The sequence below is a fragment of the Boeremia exigua genome (assembly GCF_020726555.1).
Source record: "Boeremia exigua strain MPI-SDFR-AT-0100 chromosome Unknown C7974scaffold_14, whole genome shotgun sequence".
NCBI lineage: Eukaryota > Fungi > Ascomycota > Dothideomycetes > Pleosporales > Didymellaceae > Boeremia > Boeremia exigua.
In genome coordinates this window covers 386,124-408,039 of record NW_025763531.1, presented here as the reverse complement: position 1 = coordinate 408,039, position 21,916 = coordinate 386,124, and the positions used below count along the sequence as shown (strand labels likewise).

The 21,916-nt window shown below is 52.1% G+C and overlaps 7 protein-coding genes across 7 annotated transcripts; 3 read left to right on the top strand and 4 right to left on the bottom strand.

Annotated features, from left to right (window-relative positions):
• Positions 1–39: 39 nt before the first annotated feature.
• C7974DRAFT_466735 (ABC-2 type transporter-domain-containing protein) lies at positions 40–4,541 on the bottom strand. The gene is made up of 4 exons (XM_046146337.1): positions 4,230–4,541; positions 3,642–4,199; positions 3,544–3,588; positions 40–3,496 (listed from the first exon to the last, which is right to left on the bottom strand). The coding sequence occupies exons 1-4, from the start codon at positions 4,407–4,409 to the stop codon at positions 44–46; spliced, it is 4,236 nt and encodes a 1,411-aa protein (XP_045991747.1). The 5' UTR covers positions 4,410–4,541; the 3' UTR covers positions 40–43.
• A 111-nt stretch (positions 4,542–4,652) lies between these two features.
• On the top strand, positions 4,653–7,121 carry C7974DRAFT_345674 (fungal-specific transcription factor domain-containing protein). Its single transcript, XM_046139358.1, has 5 exons — positions 4,653–4,757; positions 4,813–5,115; positions 5,166–5,381; positions 5,431–6,367; positions 6,417–7,121. The coding sequence occupies exons 1-5, from the start codon at positions 4,685–4,687 to the stop codon at positions 6,937–6,939; spliced, it is 2,052 nt and encodes a 683-aa protein (XP_045991746.1). The 5' UTR covers positions 4,653–4,684; the 3' UTR covers positions 6,940–7,121.
• C7974DRAFT_368839 (cytochrome P450) lies at positions 7,058–8,717 on the bottom strand (the record flags this gene model as incomplete). The annotated part of the gene is made up of 2 exons (XM_046139914.1): positions 8,349–8,717; positions 7,058–8,293 (listed from the first exon to the last, which is right to left on the bottom strand). Exons 1-2 carry the CDS (start codon positions 8,643–8,645, stop codon positions 7,058–7,060), a joined length of 1,533 nt encoding a protein of 510 aa, XP_045991745.1. The 5' UTR covers positions 8,646–8,717.
• Positions 8,718–9,387: 670 nt separating this feature from the next.
• On the top strand, positions 9,388–11,898 carry C7974DRAFT_476163 (uncharacterized protein; the record flags this gene model as incomplete). The annotated part of the gene is made up of 11 exons (XM_046146668.1): positions 9,388–9,534; positions 9,596–9,702; positions 9,739–9,781; positions 9,833–10,028; positions 10,075–10,192; positions 10,240–10,338; positions 10,386–10,732; positions 10,815–11,052; positions 11,258–11,360; positions 11,563–11,622; positions 11,677–11,898. The coding sequence occupies 11 exons, from the start codon at positions 9,388–9,390 to the stop codon at positions 11,896–11,898; spliced, it is 1,680 nt and encodes a 559-aa protein (XP_045991744.1).
• Positions 11,899–15,310: 3,412 nt separating this feature from the next.
• C7974DRAFT_476162 (uncharacterized protein) lies at positions 15,311–16,121 on the bottom strand. Its single transcript, XM_046146667.1, has 2 exons — positions 15,880–16,121; positions 15,311–15,830 (listed from the first exon to the last, which is right to left on the bottom strand). Exons 1-2 carry the CDS (start codon positions 16,089–16,091, stop codon positions 15,467–15,469), a joined length of 576 nt encoding a protein of 191 aa, XP_045991743.1. The 5' UTR covers positions 16,092–16,121; the 3' UTR covers positions 15,311–15,466.
• Positions 16,122–18,345: 2,224 nt separating this feature from the next.
• On the top strand, positions 18,346–19,826 carry C7974DRAFT_476160 (uncharacterized protein; the record flags this gene model as incomplete). The annotated part of the gene is made up of 6 exons (XM_046146666.1): positions 18,346–18,777; positions 18,836–18,975; positions 19,047–19,080; positions 19,201–19,294; positions 19,379–19,506; positions 19,634–19,826. The coding sequence occupies exons 1-6, from the start codon at positions 18,557–18,559 to the stop codon at positions 19,824–19,826; spliced, it is 810 nt and encodes a 269-aa protein (XP_045991742.1). The 5' UTR covers positions 18,346–18,556.
• Positions 19,827–20,310: 484 nt separating this feature from the next.
• Positions 20,311–21,235, bottom strand: C7974DRAFT_322247 (uncharacterized protein; the record flags this gene model as incomplete). Its single annotated transcript, XM_046138849.1, has 2 exons — positions 20,311–20,474; positions 20,542–21,235. The coding sequence occupies 2 exons, from the start codon at positions 21,233–21,235 to the stop codon at positions 20,311–20,313; spliced, it is 858 nt and encodes a 285-aa protein (XP_045991741.1).
• Positions 21,236–21,916: the final 681 nt, after the last annotated feature.

Genomic DNA, 21,916 nt, shown 5'->3' with positions numbered 1-21,916 from the left:
TCCTGTTTTGGTTATCCCTCTATACTGCTCTATACTCTTGTTTTTACTTCCTTAACGCCTTCCTAAGTGTCTTTTTTAACCCAGGTCCAGAGTAAAGATAAAACCCAAATGTGAACATCGCCACATTGAACACTGTGTATGCAACCAAGAACCCAAAGTTCCTCCAGCGATGGTTATAACTCATATTCAACGCAGCCAGGTACACATCCCCCAAAGACGCCTGGCAGAATTCACAATCATGTGTTGCCTCCGGATTTAGTAGCGTAGCCAAGCTCGCGTTCGCGAATGCGCCCGCATAATCGCGGCAAGTCTGGCCGGCGGGCGGCTGGAAGATGTTAATCTCCATCGCTGTGCACTGAACGGGCACGTCGTGCACGCCGATGGACATCATTGCCGAGACAAGCCACGTGAATGGCGAGACGTAGTAGGCAAAGTTCCAGAACGAGACAAGCTGGCGGAGGGGTTGCAGGACGCCGCTGAAGGCGAGGACGAAAGTGTAGAGCAGGACGGTCAGCATGGCGGCTGTTTCGGCGTTGGGTGATACGGCGGCGACGGCTTGCGAGAAAGTGGTATAGTAGATCTGGTAGAGAATGTAGACTGCGTACATAGAGATGCCGCGTGCGGGAGAGATGTCGCGCCACCAGCCGATTGGAAAATACCAGCAGATGAAACCGATACTTGACGCGATGATGTTGGCGGGTATTTCGACGATTATGTTGGAAACGATGAAGACGCTCCAGTGATACATGTTTGAGTGCTTCTCGCGGACGTCATAGATTTTGCGGAGATCGATCAGCCGGGGCTGCACAAGGACCATCAGTATGAGGCAAATGATCAGCATCATGAAGATTGCGAAGACCTTGTTTTGTAGACCCTGTATGGAACTAGGCTCTTTGTAGAACGTGAAGGCAATAAACAGTCCACCAAGGATGTTGATTGCGAGTTTGCTCTTGATGTACCCTGCCGAGCGCCACTGCTGCACGAAAAGCCGCTTTTGAACGAGGTTGTATTGCTGGAACCAATTCAGCGAGAACGAGCGCTTGGGAGCGGCTAACGGCATATCTGGACTAGGACTGCTTTGCGCTTGGATACGGTCGATGCGCTCGGTGACAGCTTGGCGTTCAGACGAAGCTGCCCAGACTGACGGCCAGTCTAGCGTCGCCTGACCTGTAGCTCCTGCTCCAATCTGCTCTAAGACGTATTCGGCCGGATTTGCACCTGCCGGGCACGGTGGGGCACCGTAGCTCGTGAAGTAGTCGAGGACCTTCTGCGAGTCTTTGCCCAAATCTCCAAAGTACACCGTCCTGCCACCTTTTGCTAGTAGCAGCAAACGATCAAATTGGTCGATCAAGGTAGACGATGGCTGGTGGATGGTGCACAGGATAGACTGGCCTGCATCAGCGAGATCCCGGAGTAGCTTGACTATGGACCATGCCGATTGTGAGTCAAGTCCAGATGTAGGCTCATCCACGAAAATAAGGAGGGATGGTCTTGCAACGAGCTCAAGCCCGATCGTGGTACGCTTTCGCTTCTCGGCGCTGAGACCGTTCCCAGGGACGCCGATCACCGCTTCTGCGTATTCTTCAAGACCGAGGATTGAGATTATCTTCTCCACGTAAGCGCGTTTGTCGTCGTCGGCAACTTCGCGAGGCTGTCGCAGAAAGGCAGAGAACTGAAACGCTTCCCTGACTGTCATCTCAGCGAGGTGTATATCTTGTTGCTGCACATATCCAGTACGTTGCTGGAATGATCCGTCAAGTTCGATGCCATTGATTTTGGGGTGCCCCGTCACGATACCTACTTCGCCCATACGCTGCGCGAGAACGTTCAGCAAAGTGGTTTTGCCTGCACCAGATGCGCCCATCAGTGCCGTGAGCGATCCAGGCTCCACGAAACCTTCAACGTCGGACAACAAGCGACGGGTCTCCCCCTTGATACTGATGTCGTAATTGAGATGCTTCCACGAGAAGACATCCCGGCCGCTTTCCGCATCAAGGGTATCACCACTACTTTCAATCTTTTCGCTCCGGCTAGAAGCTCCAGATTCCACGTCGTGCAACCTCCCTGCAGACGGTGTGGTACCTTTTCGGAAGACCAGCTGGGATGAGGCAGAGCTGCCCGCCTTTTTGAACTCGGTAGTAGCAGCATAAAGAGCGGTGAACGCTAGGAAGAAAGCAATCGATATGCCGAGGTTGCGCCACACATGATCGTACGAGAAGTCCAGCGACAGAGCAAGGTACTCGTCTCCAGACACAAATGAAGCACCCGGACGAGCCCCGACTGCGGCACACACCTGATTTTCAATACTGACATTCTCATACCCAGGCCCGGATGGAATCAACTGCTGGCATGGTGCCTTTCTTCCGTGGAATTCGACTGCCATCATCGCCTCGATTGTGTAGTAGATGGGGTTTACATATGATATCCACTTGAACCAAGGATGCATCGAGGGTCGAGGAATGACATAGCCGCCGTACATGGCAAGAGGGAGCATCGATAGGCCTGCCATAGCCAGTGCGGAGTCCATAGTCCGAGCGAATGCCGCGACCACGCGGAACCACGCGGTCATTGTGACCGTGGTCAGAAAGGTGAAGACGACAAAGATGAAGAACGGACCGGCTTCCCTTTTCAGTCCCGCCATAAAATAGACAATGACTGTGAATACCAGAATGTTGAAGATCTTGATCGGAAATTGCGAGGCCATGTTGGCGAGCGCGTCGACATATGGATGGTACATGCTGTACGTATGATGTTTCTCAATTATTGGTCGTTGGGAGAACTGTGCCAGAATCTCGGCGAAATTGACGATGATGTTGAAGAGGACGATGAAGAAGATTACACCACCTTTTGAGAAAAACCCACTCGTTCCAGGATCAATCTGATAGAACATGGAACCGATAACCAGCGGTATGATCAACATAGTTCCCGTAACGGCCAGGAAATACGCGTATTCGCCTCGAATGCGGTGGTAGGCTCGTTTGAAAGTCACGGAGAACTGTAGTGCAAGATTGAGCGTATACGGCGAGTAAAGCCGAGTGACGGGTGCTCGCTCAGCCAAGCGCATGCCTTTGAAGCGCTCAATCTCCTGGCCTTGCACTGCCTCTGCGTTTGCGAAGTGCTCTTCGATTGCCAGTCTTAATTGTTGATATTGTGAACTGCGTCTCCATTGGTCTCGAAATTCTTCAGCAGTTCGAGGAACATGGTTTTCTTGCCCCTCTAGCACCACGCGAGCACTGGGGTCCGTTACGGACAGCAGAAATTCGGCAATGGTCTGTCGTGAACGACAGACGAACCCCATGTTCTCGAAGAATTGTTTGGCGGCGACCAACCCGCCAAAGTAGATCTGGTGACCTTGATGTAGGAGAAGCACCTTATCGTAGGTGCAGGCCAGCGAATCGCCAGGCTGATATAGCGCCGATATTGCTACATTATTGGTGAGGTCCGTAGCGGTGCGCAATGCTTGCGCAAAATCCAGGGAGGAAGAACTATCCAGACCCTACCATGGTAAGCAGCTGTTGGTATATTGCTACGACAGGGCCTCACCTTTGTTGGGTTGTCCCAGCAAGTCACACAGGACCTGTTCAGAAGCTATTCATTCCGGCGTCAGCTCATATAGCACACACGACAAATTTGATACGTACCATCTCGGCGATGGATACTCGACGTCGCTCACCACCAGAAACTCCTCGCACAAAGTCATTGCCCACACGCGTGTTCGCGGTATGCTTGAGTCCAAATATCGCCATCAAGATGTCTCGTGACCCTTCAATATATTGCTGCCGCGACACTCCATCAAAGCGCATTTGCGGGGTCTTCGTACTTGCAGCAAACGACAACGTCTGAGATACTGTGAGGTATGGAAAATGATGATCCACGGCATCATTGAAGGTAAGCATGCTGGCAAACTTTCGTCGCATGGTCTCTAGGGGAATTCCGCTGTAGCTAATGGATCCGCACCATCTGTGATAGCCGTCGAGTCTTCCAGAGAGAACTTTCAGCAACGTAGTACACCCGCTGCTTGGCGGCCCAAGGAATAGCAACATCTCGCCAGGCGCGAGGAGTCCGTCGATGTCGGACAAGATCCTCTTCTCCGGCAGCTTCTGCCATAGCCTTCTAAATTTGGTGATGAGGTTGGGAACAATCGACACCACGTCTTCTAGCACGACAGTGCCGAGGTCATCGCCATAGATGGAGAGATCCTTCCAGGCGAGAGTCACGTGTGGCGATACAGGACCACTGCCCGCCTGTGCCGCTCTGTCGATGATGATGGGGAGAATTTTCTCGAAGTTCCAGTCGGGGTCGTGCACGTCGAAGGGTTCGATCTTTCGGGCGGCATTGTGATTAGTATGGCGGCTCGCATCAAGAGTCGTTGTCTCTGAACCCGTCTCGTACGTGGCGTCGGTCGCCATGATCTAAGGGAAAAGGAGGCTGAAGACTTGGCATTCTGCTTCGACCGTGACGTCTGCAGGTCTTATATGAATTCATGGTAATCATGTTCTCAATCAAGTTCGCAGACAAAAGCGTTTCCAGATTTCTCCTGCAAATTCTGAAATGATGTTGCTTCGGTAGCCACGTACGACGAGTTCGCGAGAGTGGGTCTGCGCAATGTCCACCTCGGCTCCGAGGATCTAGTGCCATCCCTCTTCTACACCCAAAAAATCTCGGGAAATCGGTTGGAATCACCATGGAGCGCTGCCAGAAGCTAATGAAGACTTGTGACGCATGCAAAACCCGCAAGGTCCGCTGCAGTGGCATTCGTGAGTGAGCCGCGCTTCCGCCAGAGCGCACCTGATGATTCTGACCACCACGCAGCATATGCAAGTGCAACCAAGTGCCTTAACTGCGTGCGACGCAATGAAGTCTGCCATTTCAGCATCAGGCACCTGCCCCGAAGACGAGATACGGCGGAGACGCGTCACGTGCCCAGTGTAGGCTCGGAGCCGACTGCTGACAATGACGTCAGCGGCGAGGCTCGCGATGAATCCCTTTCCTTTTTGGAAATGTCAAAGTATGATGGACTGCAGGAGCTTTATGTCGACCGGCTTCTCGTGGCAGACGACAACACGGCTGCTGTTGCGGCGCAGAGCCCGAGCCTGCAAGACCTCGGTGTTTTCGGTGGGTGCCGAAGTTGCCGATGTGCTGGGCTGAACTCACCAGCTCCACAGGGAGCGAATACAGCTTGACTTTCTTTCCGGAGGCTCGTCTGAATGCACTCGCTGTTCAGCTCGGCCATGATCGCGTGTCTCATGTCCGAGCAAGGGTGACCAAGATCATCGGCGAGCGGATGCGAACAATCGAGCGTGTGCCGGCTCCTGCGCTGGATTCCGATCGCATCCGAGTGTTTGGCGTGGAATACGACTACATTGAGAAATATGTGAAATGTAATTAAAATCCACCTTGCGAATTCAAGTAAGCTTCTAACACACACAGCCTACTTCAAGCATATCGACCCAATCCACCCCTTCCTCGAAAGGCAAAGCTTTGAGAGAATCGCCCTCGGTTCTGAGCTGACCGAAAAGCTCGCCAGCGACAAGTCGTGGTCGGCGCTCTTCTACGCAGTCCTCGCATTGGGCTCACAGTACCATGATGGTGGTAGCTACCAGCCAGCAAACACTGGAAGCTGGCGTTTCTTCGCCACTGCTCTTGCCTTCTTTCCCGATCTGCTCATAACCCGAACAACTCTAAACACAGTCCAGGCTCTGACCGCTATGGCAATATTCGCTCTGAACGTTTCTTGTCTACAGATAGAGTACACAATGGTTTCAGAGGGAGCCAGAAAGGCACAGACATTGGGGTATAATCGGTCGACAGCTCCTGGCGACGACCCTAGAAACCGCACATTCTGGGTCTTGTACTTCCTCGAAAAACACATGTCCTTCAGTATCGGTCGGAGTTCAACAATCATGGACTCCGACATTAGCAGCGCGGTCCCGTCACATCTCCTTCAATGGAGCAGTGTTTCGTTCGACTGGACTCTGGCCTCGGTTCGGATATCACGATTACTTAGCCGCATATATGCCTCGCTATTCTCCGTTAGTGTACGAGATAGACCAGCCGCGTACTACATCGCCACTGTTCAGAGCCTCAAGTCTGAGTTGGATGTATGGACGATGACATTACCTATCGAGATCCGGCCTGGGCAGCCGATACGGCCTCACGCAATCCAAGCATCTCAAACGGCCATGGACATAACTATCAAACTCCACTATCTCTACTACAGCACCGCCCTGCATCTTGACCGCACTGCTCTCCAACTAAAACAAGACCCCAGCGTGAGCTCCGCCGTGGCATCAGCCATAATGCGTACTGCTCGCACCATTCTCGAGCTCACAAAACACATCGATGTCCAGCCCTACACACCTCTATGGTAATTTGACACACCTCTTTCTCACGTAATTCACTCTAATTCCATACAGGATCCTCGTCGGCACTCCTCTCGCCGCGTTTCTCGTGCTCTTCGACCTCGTTATCGACAACCCCAATCACCCAGAGACAGCCGCCAACCTCGCCATCCTCGATGTCGGTAGCGGCCATTTCAGCAGTTTGGAGTACGCATCACAAGGAACTCTCCCAGGGTCAATCACCTCGGAGCTGACGCAGATAGCACGTGCCTACGTGCGAGAGAGGACAAGCGAGGGCATCACAGCCACAATCACGACCACTACCACAAACACATCCACGACCAGAACCACGGCTGCGACCGCGGCTGCGACAGGCGTCGCAGCGTGTTCGCAGGGTACGGTACCGCCAGATGTGCGGTTGCTGAACACGATTGTCTCGGATTCTCTACCTGCTTTTGGGCCGTTTCCTGACTTGCAGTCTTTCCCTTTTGGGTGGGATCCAAGGAGCGACAGTGAAGCGTTGCTGGGGACAAATATGCTGGATTTGTTTGGGTCGTATGTTCCACTATGGGGCGAGGATGGAACATATAATATCTAGAGGTCAAGGACTTAATTACATAGTGTTTTGTTTAGATGACAAAATTAAGAAGCGTATTTCATTTTCTCTTGTGTAATATAGCTAAGTATGTAGAACATCTTATTCTAGCATCTATTTCTCAGGCGCTGGGAGTAAGACCGGCTTGGACCTGCTTCTCCCTAACACTATTTAAGAGAGTTACTATATCCTTATCAGCTGCCTCAAACGCTTCCACAACAACCCTCTTGTGCTCCATAGATCTCGGTTCAAAAATCGCGACGAATGGTCTTGGCCCAGACACAAACCCAGTGGTAAATATGTCTTCCGACACCTTCATTTTCATGCTATCTTTCGAACGTATGTTGAAAGCCCACAGAAGTCTCGCCATTGCTATCGCTAAGGAGTTCCGTGCGATAAACCTTCCAGGGCAGACTCGTCGACCATATCCGAAATTGCTGGGCTGAGATTTGCCGATCCAGCGCTCCGGCCGGAATACCTCTGGCGAGTCAAGAGCAGCGTTATGACGCATTGCTGAGAATACGGGAACCACGACCGAGCCCTTCGGTATGAGGTAACCTTTGTGGTAGTCGTCCTGAGTGGTTGCATGCGGGATTCCCGCAGGAACAATGTGGCGCCATCTGAAGTTCTCCTCCACCACGGCCTGGAGATAGGGCAGGTTGCTTAAGTCCTCGAATGTGGGAAGGCGATCTGCGCCAACCACCTCATCGAGCTCTTTTTGCGCTGTGGCAATCCACTCCGGATAAGCGACGCATGCGAGGATGAAGATCTGCAATTGCACTTGCGTCGTCTCGACTCCCGCATCACAAAGAATACCGAGATCCCATGCTATCTCTGTCGCAGTTAGAGTGGTCGCCTCTTTCGACTTGTTGATCTCTTTGGCCCAGTTCCATCCCTCGCGCCCCAAAGCATCCTGCATGTTTGTCATGTGAAGATTTGTCCAAGATTTGAACCACGTTTCTGCAGTCTTCTTCCATGGTGTCAACGGTGCTGGCAGATTATTAAGAACTGGAAATAGATCAACGATCCATGCACCAACTTGGCCAGCAATAGTAAAGTTCTTGAGGCATTCGTGACTTGTCTGGAGCTGCCATTCCTCGCCAGTGATGATGCGCATTCCAAACGTGATTGAGTATACGATGCTTGCTGAAAAGCGTTCGAACTCTCTAGGAAAATTATTTGAGTGAAGCAAATTGTTGACAAGTTGCTTGCTTTCTAGATCTTGAACTGCTGTGTAGCAAGCTGAAGCACGTGGACTAAGCAGTGGAGCTTCGAGTCGCTGGTGGAGCAGGAAGTCTTCGTTAAATGGCTTGAACATGATGTGCATACTCTTGCACGTCAATTCTTGTCCCATAACCTGTGTACGTTAGCCTCGTGTTAGATCTGGCCGACCTGAGAGAATTGTGGCTTACCATGCGTGGCCGACTGCTGTAAATATTAGCCTTCTTGTCGAGTAGATCCTTGGCCACATCATGGTCTCCAATGAGAAGCACATTCGTACCGCCAAAATTAAGGTACACGAGAGGACCATACTGCTCAACCCATTTCTGATATGTGATCCACACGGCCTCCTTGGGGGCCTGGTGCAGATTACCAATGAGAGGCAGACGCGGCGGTCCAGGAGGCAGCTTTGAAACTCGTTGTCTACGAATCCAAACATACAAAATCGCGAGCAAACTGATTAGGAAAAGGATTGTTGGTGACAACATTGCAATGGTGATCTGGTCGAAGCAAACTACAACGAGGTAATGCTATTTAGATGTGGGGCTAGCCAGCCTTTATCTTGACCTTTGGCGCGACGTGATCGCGGGGCTCAATCTGACCCTCCCGTGTCGCCATCTCATCCGAAGCCTCAATGACCGAGGCTGAGTGGGGCAAGCTGTGGTCAGTGCGTGGATCTAACCTGATCTTTGCAAACGATGGAAGAGGCACGAGTGGTTGGAATTTGGCGCCGTAACACAATTAGGGTACGTGATGATCACGAACGGGGGATCAAGGTCAATGTGGAAGACACTGTCCGGACTGCTTTTTCTTTCAGTTGTCGACCGCGGAGCAACAGCCATGTTGGCGTTAGCGTACTGTACAGCGACTAGCGAGCAGTTATGTGGGGCGCGTCAACCAACTTGCCCAGTCAGAGAGCGTGCGGCAACGGGATGAGTGCGCGTAGTCTAGCGTAGCGCCGCACAGGATTGCGGCACAGTCCAAATCATGAGAGGGGATATCGAAGGATGCTCCTGTAGGATTCGCGGAAAGGAGAAAAGCGCTGTACGATAGGTCTGCGTATGCCATGGGCTGCAGCGTTTTCTTTTGATGAGACGCGGCATAATTCAATCAATCCAGTCGTGCGGGTTTCGACATGTTCAGTATTGGGATGATGCCTTGTCCCGTGGAATCTCACGTAGGTGATGCTTGACTACATTTTCACCACGTTTCTGCACTCATCGACTCAGCATGAATGATTATCGAAAAGTCCTCAATGTCGTCGGATGGACTCTTGTCACGATCTCAACGCTCTTCGTGGTGGCGCGATCATATACACGCACACGCGTCGTGACAGCAGACCTGGGCTGGGACGACTGGTGCATGGTTACTGGTCTGGTGAGCTTGACTTTTTACTTGACAACCTCAAATCACAGAAATCAGCTAATGGTGGTGTCAGACATTTGCTTTGGTCTGCACGTCACTCGTCACGGCCGGCACTGCGCATGGCCTCGGGCAACATGTATGGAACATTGATGATCCAGAAGACCAAGCTGCAGCTACAATGTACGTGCTACTGGCGCCGTGCTTCTCCATTGTTAGCGCATTCTTCACAAAAACATCCATCATCATCGCATTGATGAGGGTAAGCGCAAGGTCCGGTGTATAGCACGTTCCTCTCAGCTGAATAGTCCAGATTCGAGGACACACAGCAAGTGTATCGCAAAAGTGTATCGCATACGTGCCACTAGTGATCCTTCTGATAGGCTCCATTCTGTCATGCTCAGTTATGATATTCTTTTGCTCGCCTGTGCAAAAGTCATGGAGACCTCAGATGGAAGGCACCTGTCTGCAACCGGCTATATTAGATTTTGTCGGAAAGTCGGTTTCAGGTATAGTCGAGTGCCTTTCAATATACTGATATGCTAATCTCCCTAGTGTACAATGCCATAATGGACGTGTTCTGCGCTATCATGCCGTACTTCATCATTCGAAGTCTGAACATCCCGTGGAAGGACAAGAGAAATCTAGTTATCTTGATGGGAGGTAGTATTCTGTAAGGCACCAGAAAGCTAGTAGCGGCATAGTTACTCACAGCCACAGTGGAACATTTGCTACCGTTATGAAGATCGTAGCGATGGGCAGCATTTCAAATGTTGCAGACATGACCTATTCATGGTCAGAGATTACAATCTGGTATCTGTAAGTCCAGGCTGTCAATATTGCGCGTCTTCGACTGACGTGGGAAGGACTGAGAACAACGTACTCATCATCGCGGGATCATTTCCTGCACTACGGCCATTCTGGCGAATTGTCGTCGGCAAGTACATCTCATACGCGTCGTCGGACGCATCACGAAAGGCATATCGGCCGTCCGAAACCAAAAGGGCAGGGGATAGAGAGCTGCAGGTGTATACTGTGGGGTCCAAGCCTAAGCCAACAAGGGCCCCGAATCCCTACTCCACAACGACCCGACTTAGTAGTGAGGAGAGTTTATGTCCGCGGGACAATCTAACTTCTGGGGAGATAATTGAAGATGTCACGCGCAATCACGGGGACAATCGGTTCGAACCCCTTGCCAACATTGCCAGCACGCGTAGGGATGGAACGTCACCCAGCGCCGCGATGAAGATAACGGTCACGACTGAGGTTGAAATTAAATGATGTGCCACCAGTAGGGAACAGGGCTTTTACCTCTTCGCACGATCACCCGAAAATGAGTTTAGCACGGCGACAAGCATGTATCTTCAACATGGCGCCGCTCTTCGCCAATCCAAACACCACGCAGTCAGCACACCATCAGATTCCACGCCTGGATGACCAAGTTGCTATCGACGAAGCGCGAGAGGAAAGTCATAGAGCACGCATACAGTGCACATACCTAGGGCTGCGCTTTACGTGTTCTACCGTGCGTGTGTACGTGTGGTAGGGAAGGAGTTCGTCGTGCTGCTCGGCGCTAGGCGCGTTTGTCTTCGACTCTCTGTGCCTACGTTATCCCAGCAGTTCTCTCCGCAGCCACTCTTATCCCTCGTCCCTCGATGATCTTGCTTCCACCCAGCCGCCATCGCATCACGACTCGCCTCCCGCCGGCAACTGCATGACACGCACGACCACTCCGCAGGACACCCACATACTTTTCTGCCCATCTCTCTCAGTCGCACGTAACTAGTCTATGGCCCAAGCGCATCATCCTTGTGTATTTCAAGCGACCGCTGGCAGCAAAGGTGGGCGACTCTGCAGGTTGCTGAGCGTTCATCTGTTGCCGTCAGCGAGGCGAGTTCGCGATCATCTACTGCGGTCGCGTGTGCAATGCTGGTAGTGGACAGGATACAATAGAGTCAAGACTGATCGCAAAGCCTAGGTGGGAGGGTCCCCTTCTGCCATGCACTGTTAACGGATGCGCCGCTTGCTTACTGCAGTTATTAGGGAGGATACAGTGGGTTCAATGCGTACTGTAGCTTGTTGATGCTGCGAGGCCAGAAAATGGTCAGTATTACGCTGATTCTGAGGTTAACTACGGGGAACCTTTTGATGGTATAGCAACGGCAGTGGCTGGTTGAGGCAGGCTTTGCCGAGACGAAGTACTGCCATGATGGCTCTACTCAGCGCGCCGCTAGCAGATTGAGCGACATCAAAGCTTCAGTCAAGTACGTTTGGCATCGCGGCCTCCGTCGGCGGACTCCCACCTTGGATGAGCAACCGCGGAAAGCGCCTGCTAGCCGTGAGGACGGAGAAGAGGTTGCTGAAAAGCTGGGGGTTTGATTTGGCAGTAGCAGCCGATGGCAATAGTGTACAACCCCTGCTTTGAGGCTCTGTACGGATCAAGGCTATGGCTGCGAGCGCAACAAGACCACAGAAGAGTTGACGCATACTAAACAGATACGAGCCGGTAGGTAACAAGAAATACTAGGACAAGGAATTAGAAGAAACAGGAGAGATGAAAAAGTCAGCTGACCACACTGCGAGCGTTCTGTAAGCTTCTGGCGCTTCGATTTACAATTGGATTGGGTGTGTCAGAAGCTTTCCCTCTCAGCCGCGGTTGGCTTTGTACGCACAGGTGTGTAGCTCCAATAGGGCCAGTCGAGACTGCTGTTCAACACGGACAAATGAATAAGCCAGCAATGTCATGCACTGTCAGTCTGAGCTACACCGATAATGTGCGACGCTTCAGATTGTCTCCGACAAAATCAGTAAGCCTGCTCTTGATATCGAGGCTGAGCTCAGCGCCATATCTTTCAATATACTCCGCAATGTAAGTCATTGCCCTATGTCTGGGCCAATCTGAAGATACTGTGACTCCAGCCATATTTGAGCATCTGATTAGCATCTGAGCTAATCTTTGGGACTCGATCAATCGTTTGTGGCCAGTCCATATCATAGTATACTTACAGATGGACGCTCTGTGCAGCGTTCAATCTTCTATCACTGATCGAAGCCACTAAGTCGCTTTCACGGGTCGATTTCACTCCCAAGCCACTAATATCGTTGCCTGGCTAGGCGCAAGTACTGGCGTTGAGTTTTGACCGTGCAAGAGTATAGTATCACGTGGGAAGTGGGGTTCAGTGGGGCGCACAGGCGAGCGAGTGTTAGAGTTCAAGAGCTTTGTCCACGAATGCTGTGGAACCATGATCTCTATCAGAGTCATGGGAATGCAAGAGGGGCGTTCGATCATGTGAAGCCGAGCAAACTCAGTATGATGTACTGGAAAGTCTTCATGACGTAGTCAGGATTCTTTTTGTGCAACTCAGAAGATTCGTGGATGTACGAGACCGTATCTACGCCATATGTACCTTAGTTGACCTGGAAGGTCCCGAAAAGATTCTCCTCGTGGTAGAGTACAGCTTAATTACACCTGTGCTACATATGTGATAGCAAGTCAAACATACACCGTAGTGTGAGCTAAGCTTTGAAGGACTTTTTTCCTATTTCGGAGTTCTCTATGTTGGTACTGGACGTCCTTGAAATCTCTCGCGGCCACGAGGTTGCTAGCACTTCGGCTGGGAGATTCATAATCTATAATCAAACCAGAAGGGATTGACTTGTACTCTGGGCGGCGATGTTTGCAGCCAATGAAGCCCAGTCACACTTATTGTTGTCGTAATTCTGTGTGGTTGGTGGCGTTCGATGCATCTGGCACGTAAAGAGGTGGGAGAACCCGGGTGGCATTTCAATACACTCCAATGCTGCCAACGCTAATACATAGTTGCCCGTTCTCCAAAATCACCATCTTTGAGTCAAAAGAAACAGTATGTGAGCTTCGTTGTGGCTATATCAAGACGTACTGACTGGCTTAGCTTAAATGATCTCTCCCACGCACGCTCAGCCTTCCGGCTACTATACACGATCTACTCTTATGGAACACATCAATACTACTTAAGAAGCCTGAGTCCTCTGCATGACGACAATCTTCCAGGTTTCTATCCGGTTGCTGGCATCATATTGAACGAAGTAGGCAGTCGCTATTTACTCGTCCACTCTCCACGCAGCCACTCCCTGCGCAATCACACTTCGTGCTTTTCAGACTCTGCACAATATCTGTTCCGACGATCTATCTCTAACAAAGTTTGAGCGACAAAATACTGATTTAAAAGAGCACGGTGGTGGGCTGTATGCCGCTCACCCTTTGAACGTTGTGAACAGCCAGAACATACGACTTATCAGCAGCATCACACCGAGTATCGCCACGCGCATGAGGAGGAAAACAATGGAAATCTCTATCGACATGTGCGTGGTATCAGTCGACGTTGTATCACCATTTATCGCATTGTTTTATGTGTGTGCAGATGCAGCGTCTGTACGAGACATTATCGTAGGCGATCAACTGTTCACAATACGCCAGAATCTTTGGGATTTCCTTCACCAGGCTCAGGAATCAGTTGAGCAGGGACCTGACTGTATTAATGCACCTTGCATCAATGCCGGAACGAAGCCATCAAGTGTCGATGATGGGACAGATGTATCCTAAAGCAGCAATGGTTGCTACATGGCTGGGCACAGATCTTGCAGAGTACTAATCGCCGTACGGAAACTGGGACTAACGTGTCCGCATCAACCAGCAAGTGATAGCCGAGAATTGAAGATCCATAGAAGACTTCAAGGGATCTTCTGCAGCGCGGAGTACTGGACGCGGGTCTGGATCATCCAAGAATTCGTGCTGGGACGTGAGGTTGACATTTGGTGCGGACCAGAGACTGTATCAGGCCAACAATTGAGTGCATGTGTTTTCGCCAGGACTGTGAGTCCTACAGAAGCACTGAGTGGCTGCGGGACATTTTAAGACAGCGACAATCCCAAACGTGTATCACTACGTTTAGCAGCTCGGTCATCCCAGTTGTTTTTCGTCTAAAAAAGATGCACCGATGTCAGGGATTACATATATTGTCAGGGATTGCATATATCGCTCATCGATCCGCATTGGCTTGTTCACGACCTCATAGTTGTAGACCACAACAGATCCCCTCTGGAACTCTATCACCAATTGAAGGACAAGTGCATCCCACATGATCTAGGACTGGTTTTGAATATCAGGGATCAGCCTGATGGCGAGCAGATCATGGAGCAACTAGACAGATGATCAATCTGGTAGACAAGATGAAGGACAAATGGGACGACAAACCATTCAGATACAACCAATTCGGAGTCAAAATCTCACCGCATCCATTATAAATCGCCAACGAGTGGGTGACCAAACCAAACTTAATAAGCGAAGCGAAGCTCGGTCTCATTCTCGGACAAGCTCTATTGATGCTGAGCGAGCGAACCGCCTTGAACGCTTAACATGTCTTGAAAGTATTAGATTTCGCGGCCGCACAGCTCAATACCTCGTCTTAGGCCGCGCTACTACATTGCTAACTAGCTATAGTGGCTGGCATAGTTACCCATAGATTCTTTAGTAGAGGAATAATGTTCTCAACTTGCCGTAGCTATCGCACGTACACCCTCTGCAATTCGACCATGGAGCCTGACTGAATGAGCGAGGACCAGACTGAGGAGATATCTAGTGTCAGCGACTATATCATAAGGCGTCTCTTGTTGATCTTGGCCGAGGAGCCACCAAGGAGGTGAACATCCGCACTTGTCTACATGGAGAAGTGTCCCACGCCGAGAGGCCCACTGTGAAATGGCAGGTTATCGATATTGAGAAGTGTTAGGGTCTGAGAGGAATCTTGATAATCTAGCTATGTTATTTCGATTGAGGCTATCATGGATCGGAGTATCGTGGTAATGCTATCTAAGCATTGCTGGATTCGGGGCTTCGCAGACTAGTCTGATTATACGCTTGGTCATAACCATACCTCACACTGCGCCACACAACACTGCGGCCACTTCTTCAAGCTAATGTACCAGCCCATTTCACATTGTCAATCGCCACCCCAGCATTTACCTCCGCGCTCGCCGCGTTACCAGCGCACTCGAAGGCAATCGTAACAGTGCCTCCAGAGGATCCAGTGGTGAACGTCTCCTGCACAGAACCCGATCCACCGGCGGCTGCACGCCTCGTCCAGCTCTGCACCGTCATACCACTGTATAAGCTCGTTTGGAGCGTGCATTGAATGGAAGGTGGTCCGCGTCCGGTCGAGCTGACGAGATATCTCCAGTCAAAGCTCAACGACTGAGGTGCGACGTGCGAAAAGCCTGAGACGGGCGTTGCGATTGAACTCCCGGTGTTGTTACTGTTGGACCAGCTGAGAATGCTGCAAGTTCGTTAGTATCACGTGATCACGAAGGAGAGAGCTCACTAACGCAAAGTGGGTGCCTTCGGGTGCGCTGAAGCGCCATTGGTTGGCGTCCTCATTAGAGACAATACTCGCTGGGCCAGTAAGTGTCCAGCCTGTGGTACCGGATTCAAAAGAGCCGTTCTCGACGCCGTCGGTAGGTGACTGCCTGCGTAATGTATTGGGTGCGGCAAGTGCAGCGGCAGAACCGAGAAGGGCAAGTGCGGGTGAGAGCTTCATGCTATTCAATCTGTGTGATGTGTCCTGTATCTTTAATGTGGCAAAAGGTAGGGCTTTATTTGGAGGCATTGAGAGTATTATATATGGCTTGCCACTTCTTGGACGTGACGATGGTATGATTTCGTCCAGAAATAGAATGTCCCACTCTTGTGGATTCTGGGGTGCCTGATTATCGTGCAGGCTACCACTTCAAGCCTAACATGTGGGGATGACAATGGGGACCTGCATACCGTCTGGGGACCTTTCTCGAATAGCGTCGCCGCGCATGTCCTGATTGGTCAGCTTCTAGGATCAGAGTGGCTTAGCGCCACCGGTGAACGCAGGACGGCGTTCAGCGCACGCCGCTATCCCGGAAAGAATTATGTTTAGCGGCAGACAGGGGACGATTCGAACACTGACATGCTAATACTCGTCCGTTGGATTGGAAGTGATATGTCAGTGATTCAAGCTTCCGTCAATGGCAGGCAGGAGATGATGGTGGAAGTGGGGAAGGCGAGAAAGGACTTCACAAAGCTGTCTTAAACACCCCATCGTGACGTGGCTTGCACATCACCCTCCAAGCACGTCACCGACATCTACAAGAAACCCCCAAACGCGAAGCTTAGGAAATCGTACAAAGTGGCTCAAGCTGCTCAGCTAGGTATCCTACTCTTTTTCGGGGCTGTCGAATCGGTCCACTGTTTGGCTATTCATATCCCTGTGCACTGGCCTTGAGCAAAGTGTCCAGAAGCCGCATCCAACCAGTTGGCTTGACCGAAGCCAATGTACCGCGCCAAGCAACGATGCCATCAGGCCTTATTAGCACCCCGCCCTATACATTAACTCACTGTCACTGTCTTCATAACCCACCCACATTGCATCAGCTTTCCTCACCGATAGCTACAACCTCGGCTGTGTTGTCGGGTATACCGGGATCATTTCTTACTTCTAGAAGAAGAGTGAATACGTTGAGATTCACGAGATCGTGAAACGGCTACAGATTTACCGTTGCATGGGTGTGGAAGATGATGGCCTGAGATCGCTGACATGAAGTAGGTGTGATGAACGAGGGTTTTGTCTGGTAGTTGCTGTCCGCTATGCATTGCCCCACTCTCGAAATTGATGTCTGCAGACGGTAACGACCAACCGACTTCGTAGCTAGGGGCTTTGAACCTGGCAATCAGCTCGCGCAACGCCGGGAATGCATCATCGTGATTCTACCATGCTACAGCATGGCCAATGATCGAAGGTCCGTTTGGAAAACTGCTGGGTCTCAAGTCAGTATAGTCGTGTTGTTCATCACAGGCATTGGCATCGCTTCCCAGCTCTCATGCGTTCGATGGCTACTCGAAGGTCGCCAGGCCCGCAGCGTCACCACACAAGCATCACCCTTCTGGGAGATCGGAGCCGAAAGTAGAGTCGGCGCGATCCTCCTTCGCAGCTTCTGCCGAGGACTGCAGGTCACAAGTTCTGGCCAGATGCTCCGACCTTCTAACTATGGACGGAAGTTTGTAAGTGAAGCGATGAGATCGGACGATGTTTGCAACGAAACTCACGCCAAGGCATCGTGGATGCTGCGGGTTGACTTCTTCGTCAAGGATATCTGGGCCGAGATGGGCATTGACACACCAGCCCAGGATTGTAGCAGTCAATAGATGTCGTCACTCTAGCCCAGCATTGTAGCCAGTCTGACATAGACGTCGTTGCACCAGCCCAGAGTTGTAGCCGGTCAACAGATTTTGCACAAGCCCAGGGTTTTAGCTGATCGATAGATGTTGACATGTTGTCGCACCAGCCCAGAGTTGTAGCTGTCGATGATGTCGTTACACGAGCCCAGGATTGTAGCTGGTCCAGCACGGACGTTGCTACACACCCCAGAGTTGCAAATGGTCCGAGAACAACTCGTTGTTTTCTTCCCGGCGTCGCAAATTGAAACAAGCGCAGGACGAAGGAGTCAGCGGCAGCGGGCCTCTGTCTCGTGATGCATATCGGTCGTGCCGTATTATCGCGCAAGGACTGCAGTATTTGTTTGCGCGGCGTAAGGCGCGATCTCGAGATGAAGTCGTAGATGGCGTTGCCCGCGCCAAGAGAGAGCGTCGCACTTGTCATGGTGTAGACGACGCCCTTGTTCACGGCCGCCTAGCTGCTCGGACGGTCCTGCAGCGAGCTAGTGTCAGGCTCGGGAACGCCAGAGAGCGGCCCTGGCGCGCCGAGTACCGGGGCAGGCTCAAATCGCGCGGACTTTAAAGCAATAAGAGTACAAAGGCGAGCGTAGGGCGCAGTGTCATGGTGACGGGTCGCGCAGCAGTGCGCCCAGCTGCACGAGCTGGATGGACGCGGCGCCATTGCCGGAGCCCTTGTTATCGAACTCGGCGCAGAAGTTGGCGGCGACTGAGTCAAAACAACCAAGTCTGCTTTGCTTCTAGATGGCGACGGGAAGCTGGTAGCGGAGGATGTGTTCCTACGACTAAAGGTTTGGGGTCTGGATGGCCAGGGCTCGGCCTAGCGAAAGGCATGCAACAGGGACGCTTCGGGCGCAAGGCCCTCAGAGGCGAGGCGGGCGGCTAGCAGCTGGGCTAGGCGGGTGGTGGACTGGACGGCCTCGGTGGAAATGTAGACGGCTGTCTTGGGGAGACCACGCGGAGCGGGCAGCTGCAATGCCAGCAGCGGATGTCTTCGTAGTTGTCCTTGCCGAACACGTCAACACGTAAGCCGCCAGTTTCCACTTTTTGCCATGCGCCGTTGCGAGACTCCACCTCATTCAGCCGACGGCGCGGCGAAGCAAAGGGCCCACCCGCGAAGAACCCAGCGCAGCCAGATCGCGACTTCTTCCACAGCGTCTCTGTCGCTGACGTCAGAGCTGGGGAGCAGATTGCGAACGCAGCTGGGAGAACGGTTGTCGATGGTGAGTCGTCGGTTCAACTTGGTCGTCTCCGCGCGAGTGATCAATGTCGCAGCGCCGATGATCGCCTCAAGTCTGTTCCCGGACAGCTACCCCCAGACGGGCCCGGTAAGTTGTACATTTTACTCTCGGTGCGGCGCAAATGGTGACTCGGACCTGCACGACACTGTTCGCTTCCAGCACGGTGTTTGAGCGGATGCACAAGAGCGCCTGCTACGAGGCGAGCAGGTCCACATTGGCCCGTCACAGCGACTCGGGCTTTGTGCTCCTCGACGCCGTGGTGAAGCAGATGAAGAGTGACATGCAACGCCGCTTCGCAGACGTATGTACTGCAGTCGCACGTATCAACGTTCGCCGTGGAGACAACTAAGCCCGCCCTGCACAAACTGCGCGCCTTCTCTCGCAGGCCGCCTGTCAGGCTTCCTCACGGTCACACCGTGTGCGAGGACTGTGTGTTATTATGGAGAGAGCAGCTCAACGAGTTTGCGATGAGGCATGTCGCGTGACAATTGAGACGCGTGCCGATGGTGTCTGGTACGCGCTCTCTGATTGGTTGACACCGAGAGAGATGTCTATCGTCGACCACTCCCCATTTGCACCACGTTGGTCGCGGTTTCCTCTGCGAAATCGACGCTGAGCACACCAGCGCTCGCGGGTGCAGGCGCGCTCAGCAGAGATGGCAGCAGCGGGAGGCTGCCTATGACATGGCAGGCAATGGTGCGGCGTGGCCGGCGACGGTGCGGCCAGCGACCCATAGTCGGCGCAGCATTGACATGGCTCTGCAGTCTCAGCGCGCGGGCAGTTGGGCCTCTGTTGAGGGACCGGGGCGCGGCGCTGGTCACGGCGGTCTCTAGTCGCGGTGCCGTTCACGTCATGGGCCGAGGAGTCTTGGTGGGCGGATCGACGGCGTGGTCAGCCTGCAGCTCTCGACTGGGTCTGCTGGCTGTCGTTCAGCACGACTAGGAATACCCGTAGCAGTTGTTTGCTGGCTGTCGCTGTGTCTTCCTTAGAGTTGTCAGGTAGGCATTAGTCCGTCAACATCAACGGCAATACCACACTTCCACGGCCGCCATCGCCCTGCTTCCACCACTGGGAATGCCTCCGACAATGACGTAGCTGTCGCGATCTGAACCTAAAACTTTGGTCTGCGCATCGTTCGTTTGCCTCCTGCTATTGCCACACCGTGAACAAACCATCTCCGTCAGCTGCCGCCTGTGTGAGCACTCCAACCTGTCAATTCCCTGCCATGCAAGCATTCGCCATAGCCGTGTCACCAAGGTGGATGATGTGAAGGATTGTTAAGGGTTGATTATGTTATTGGAGCGGATCGAACGACATCTAAGGCCACCCCTGGAGACCGAGCGTGAGGTCATTCGAGGATTGCAAGTGCTCTTTCTTGGCCTTCAGCTCTTCGATGTCCCAGTTCGACCAAACGAACTTGCCCTTCAGAAATTCTGCCTCGGGGCTAACAATCCAAACCGCAAAAGAAGCGGGCAGTTCGACTGTCTTGCGTATCAGCACGTTGCATGGCCTCAGGTCTCAAGGGTGGTAGTGAATCAGGCAACTTACTATCGTCAAATTGGAAATCCATACCCCCCTCAGAGCTCTTGCTGTACATGTCTGTCTTTACGACACCCGGGTGAATGTTATGAACCCGGAGCTGCGGGTTTTCGAAAGCCAAGTATTCCATCAACCTAGCGGCGGCCAATTTGCTTACTGCATATGCACTGTTTGCAGGCATGGGGTCAATGTGACAACCACCAGTTGACACATGCACGAAGGTTGGGCTCTCGGCGGCATGGTGAAGGAAAGCTTTAGCAAGGTTCAAAGTACCTTTGACGTTGATTGTCATCCCCTTGAACCATTCCTCAGTATCCGCTTGCGCAATAGGCTTCATGTCAGGTAGGTAACCTGCGTTGCCAATAACTATGTGAATCTTGCCCAAGGCGTCTGAAGCACCCTTGAATGCTTTGTCCACCGCGTTTGAATCAGCGATATCAGCAGTCTCTATGTGCACCGTTACGCTAGCATGGGCTTCCTCAATCTCTCGCTTGGTCTTTTGGAGGCTGGCAACAGTCCGTCCAACGATAGCGATCTTCGTGCATCCAGAAGTTGCAAACGCATGGGCTATGCGGATTCCAATACCAGAGCCACCACCTGTAATAAGGACGACTTTTCCTGCGGTGGAGAGATCGGGACGAGAAGGGTCGATACCAGGGTAGGAGGCTGTGTGGAAGGTTTTCGTGTAGGGAGGGAAAGACATTGCTGCTAGATATGCGTTGCGGCGCAACTGATTGAGGAACAAGTAGATGGATGTCCGCTGTAGGTACTTTTGAAAAGTGCCCTTAAGGTGCATAAATACGTTGTAAAGCTGGGTGGAAGAACACTTCGCATGTAAGCGGGGTTAGCCGACGTCAAAACTCCGTCAGCTTCTGCTGCCAATCGCCGGCCTAATCGCCGCCTAACCGCCGCCTGATCGCTGTGCGAAAAGAACTTAGTTGGACTCACCAACTGGTAGTTTACTGCCAAGCGGCCCGGAGTGGGTTCTATCATGCAAGCCGCTGACCTCCCAACAGGCAAGTCAAAGTCATCAAAATAACGCAACGAAACACTAACAATCAGACAACAGTATTAGCTAAGAAACAGGAGCAGCATTGACGGCGACATAGATATCAGCTTAGCTTAGGTTCGGTTGCGTACATTACCTTATTGTCGTTTCTCGCCTAGTTCGCTCTCGCTCTCGCTCTCGCTCATAGGTAGCTAGCGCAGGCCTATTGTTTTAATTGGTCAATCTCAGCTACGCTTGGCTGACGTGACGCTACCACTCTTGCCCGTGCACTTTGATCTCGAGCGGACTTTAGGTGCTCCAAGAGCCGAAGTGAGTTACATTTTCAGAGATCTGCAAAAATATATATCAGTTGCTGCGACGTAAAGTGGAACTTTT

Excerpts from the sequence above, each read along its gene's own strand:
- C7974DRAFT_466735 (XM_046146337.1), bottom strand. The coding sequence starts at position 4,409 with ATGGCGACCGACGCCACGTACGAGACGGGTTCAGAGACAACGACTCTT. Across the intron at positions 3,589-3,641 it reads GAGTATCCATCGCCGAGATG|CTTCTGAACAGGTCCTGTGT; the intron begins GTACGTATCAAA and ends CGGAATGAATAG. Across the intron at positions 3,497-3,543 it reads GCTGGGACAACCCAACAAAG|GGTCTGGATAGTTCTTCCTC; the intron begins GTGAGGCCCTGT and ends TTACCATGGTAG.
- C7974DRAFT_345674 (XM_046139358.1), top strand. The coding sequence starts at position 4,685 with ATGGAGCGCTGCCAGAAGCTAATGAAGACTTGTGACGCATGCAAAACC. Across the intron at positions 5,382-5,430 it reads CATTGAGAAATATGTGAAAT|CCTACTTCAAGCATATCGAC; the intron begins GTAATTAAAATC and ends TAACACACACAG. Across the intron at positions 6,368-6,416 it reads CAGCCCTACACACCTCTATG|GATCCTCGTCGGCACTCCTC; the intron begins GTAATTTGACAC and ends AATTCCATACAG.
- C7974DRAFT_476162 (XM_046146667.1), bottom strand. The coding sequence starts at position 16,091 with ATGAAGCTCTCACCCGCACTTGCCCTTCTCGGTTCTGCCGCTGCACTT. Across the intron at positions 15,831-15,879 it reads CCCGAAGGCACCCACTTTGC|CATTCTCAGCTGGTCCAACA; the intron begins GTTAGTGAGCTC and ends ACGAACTTGCAG.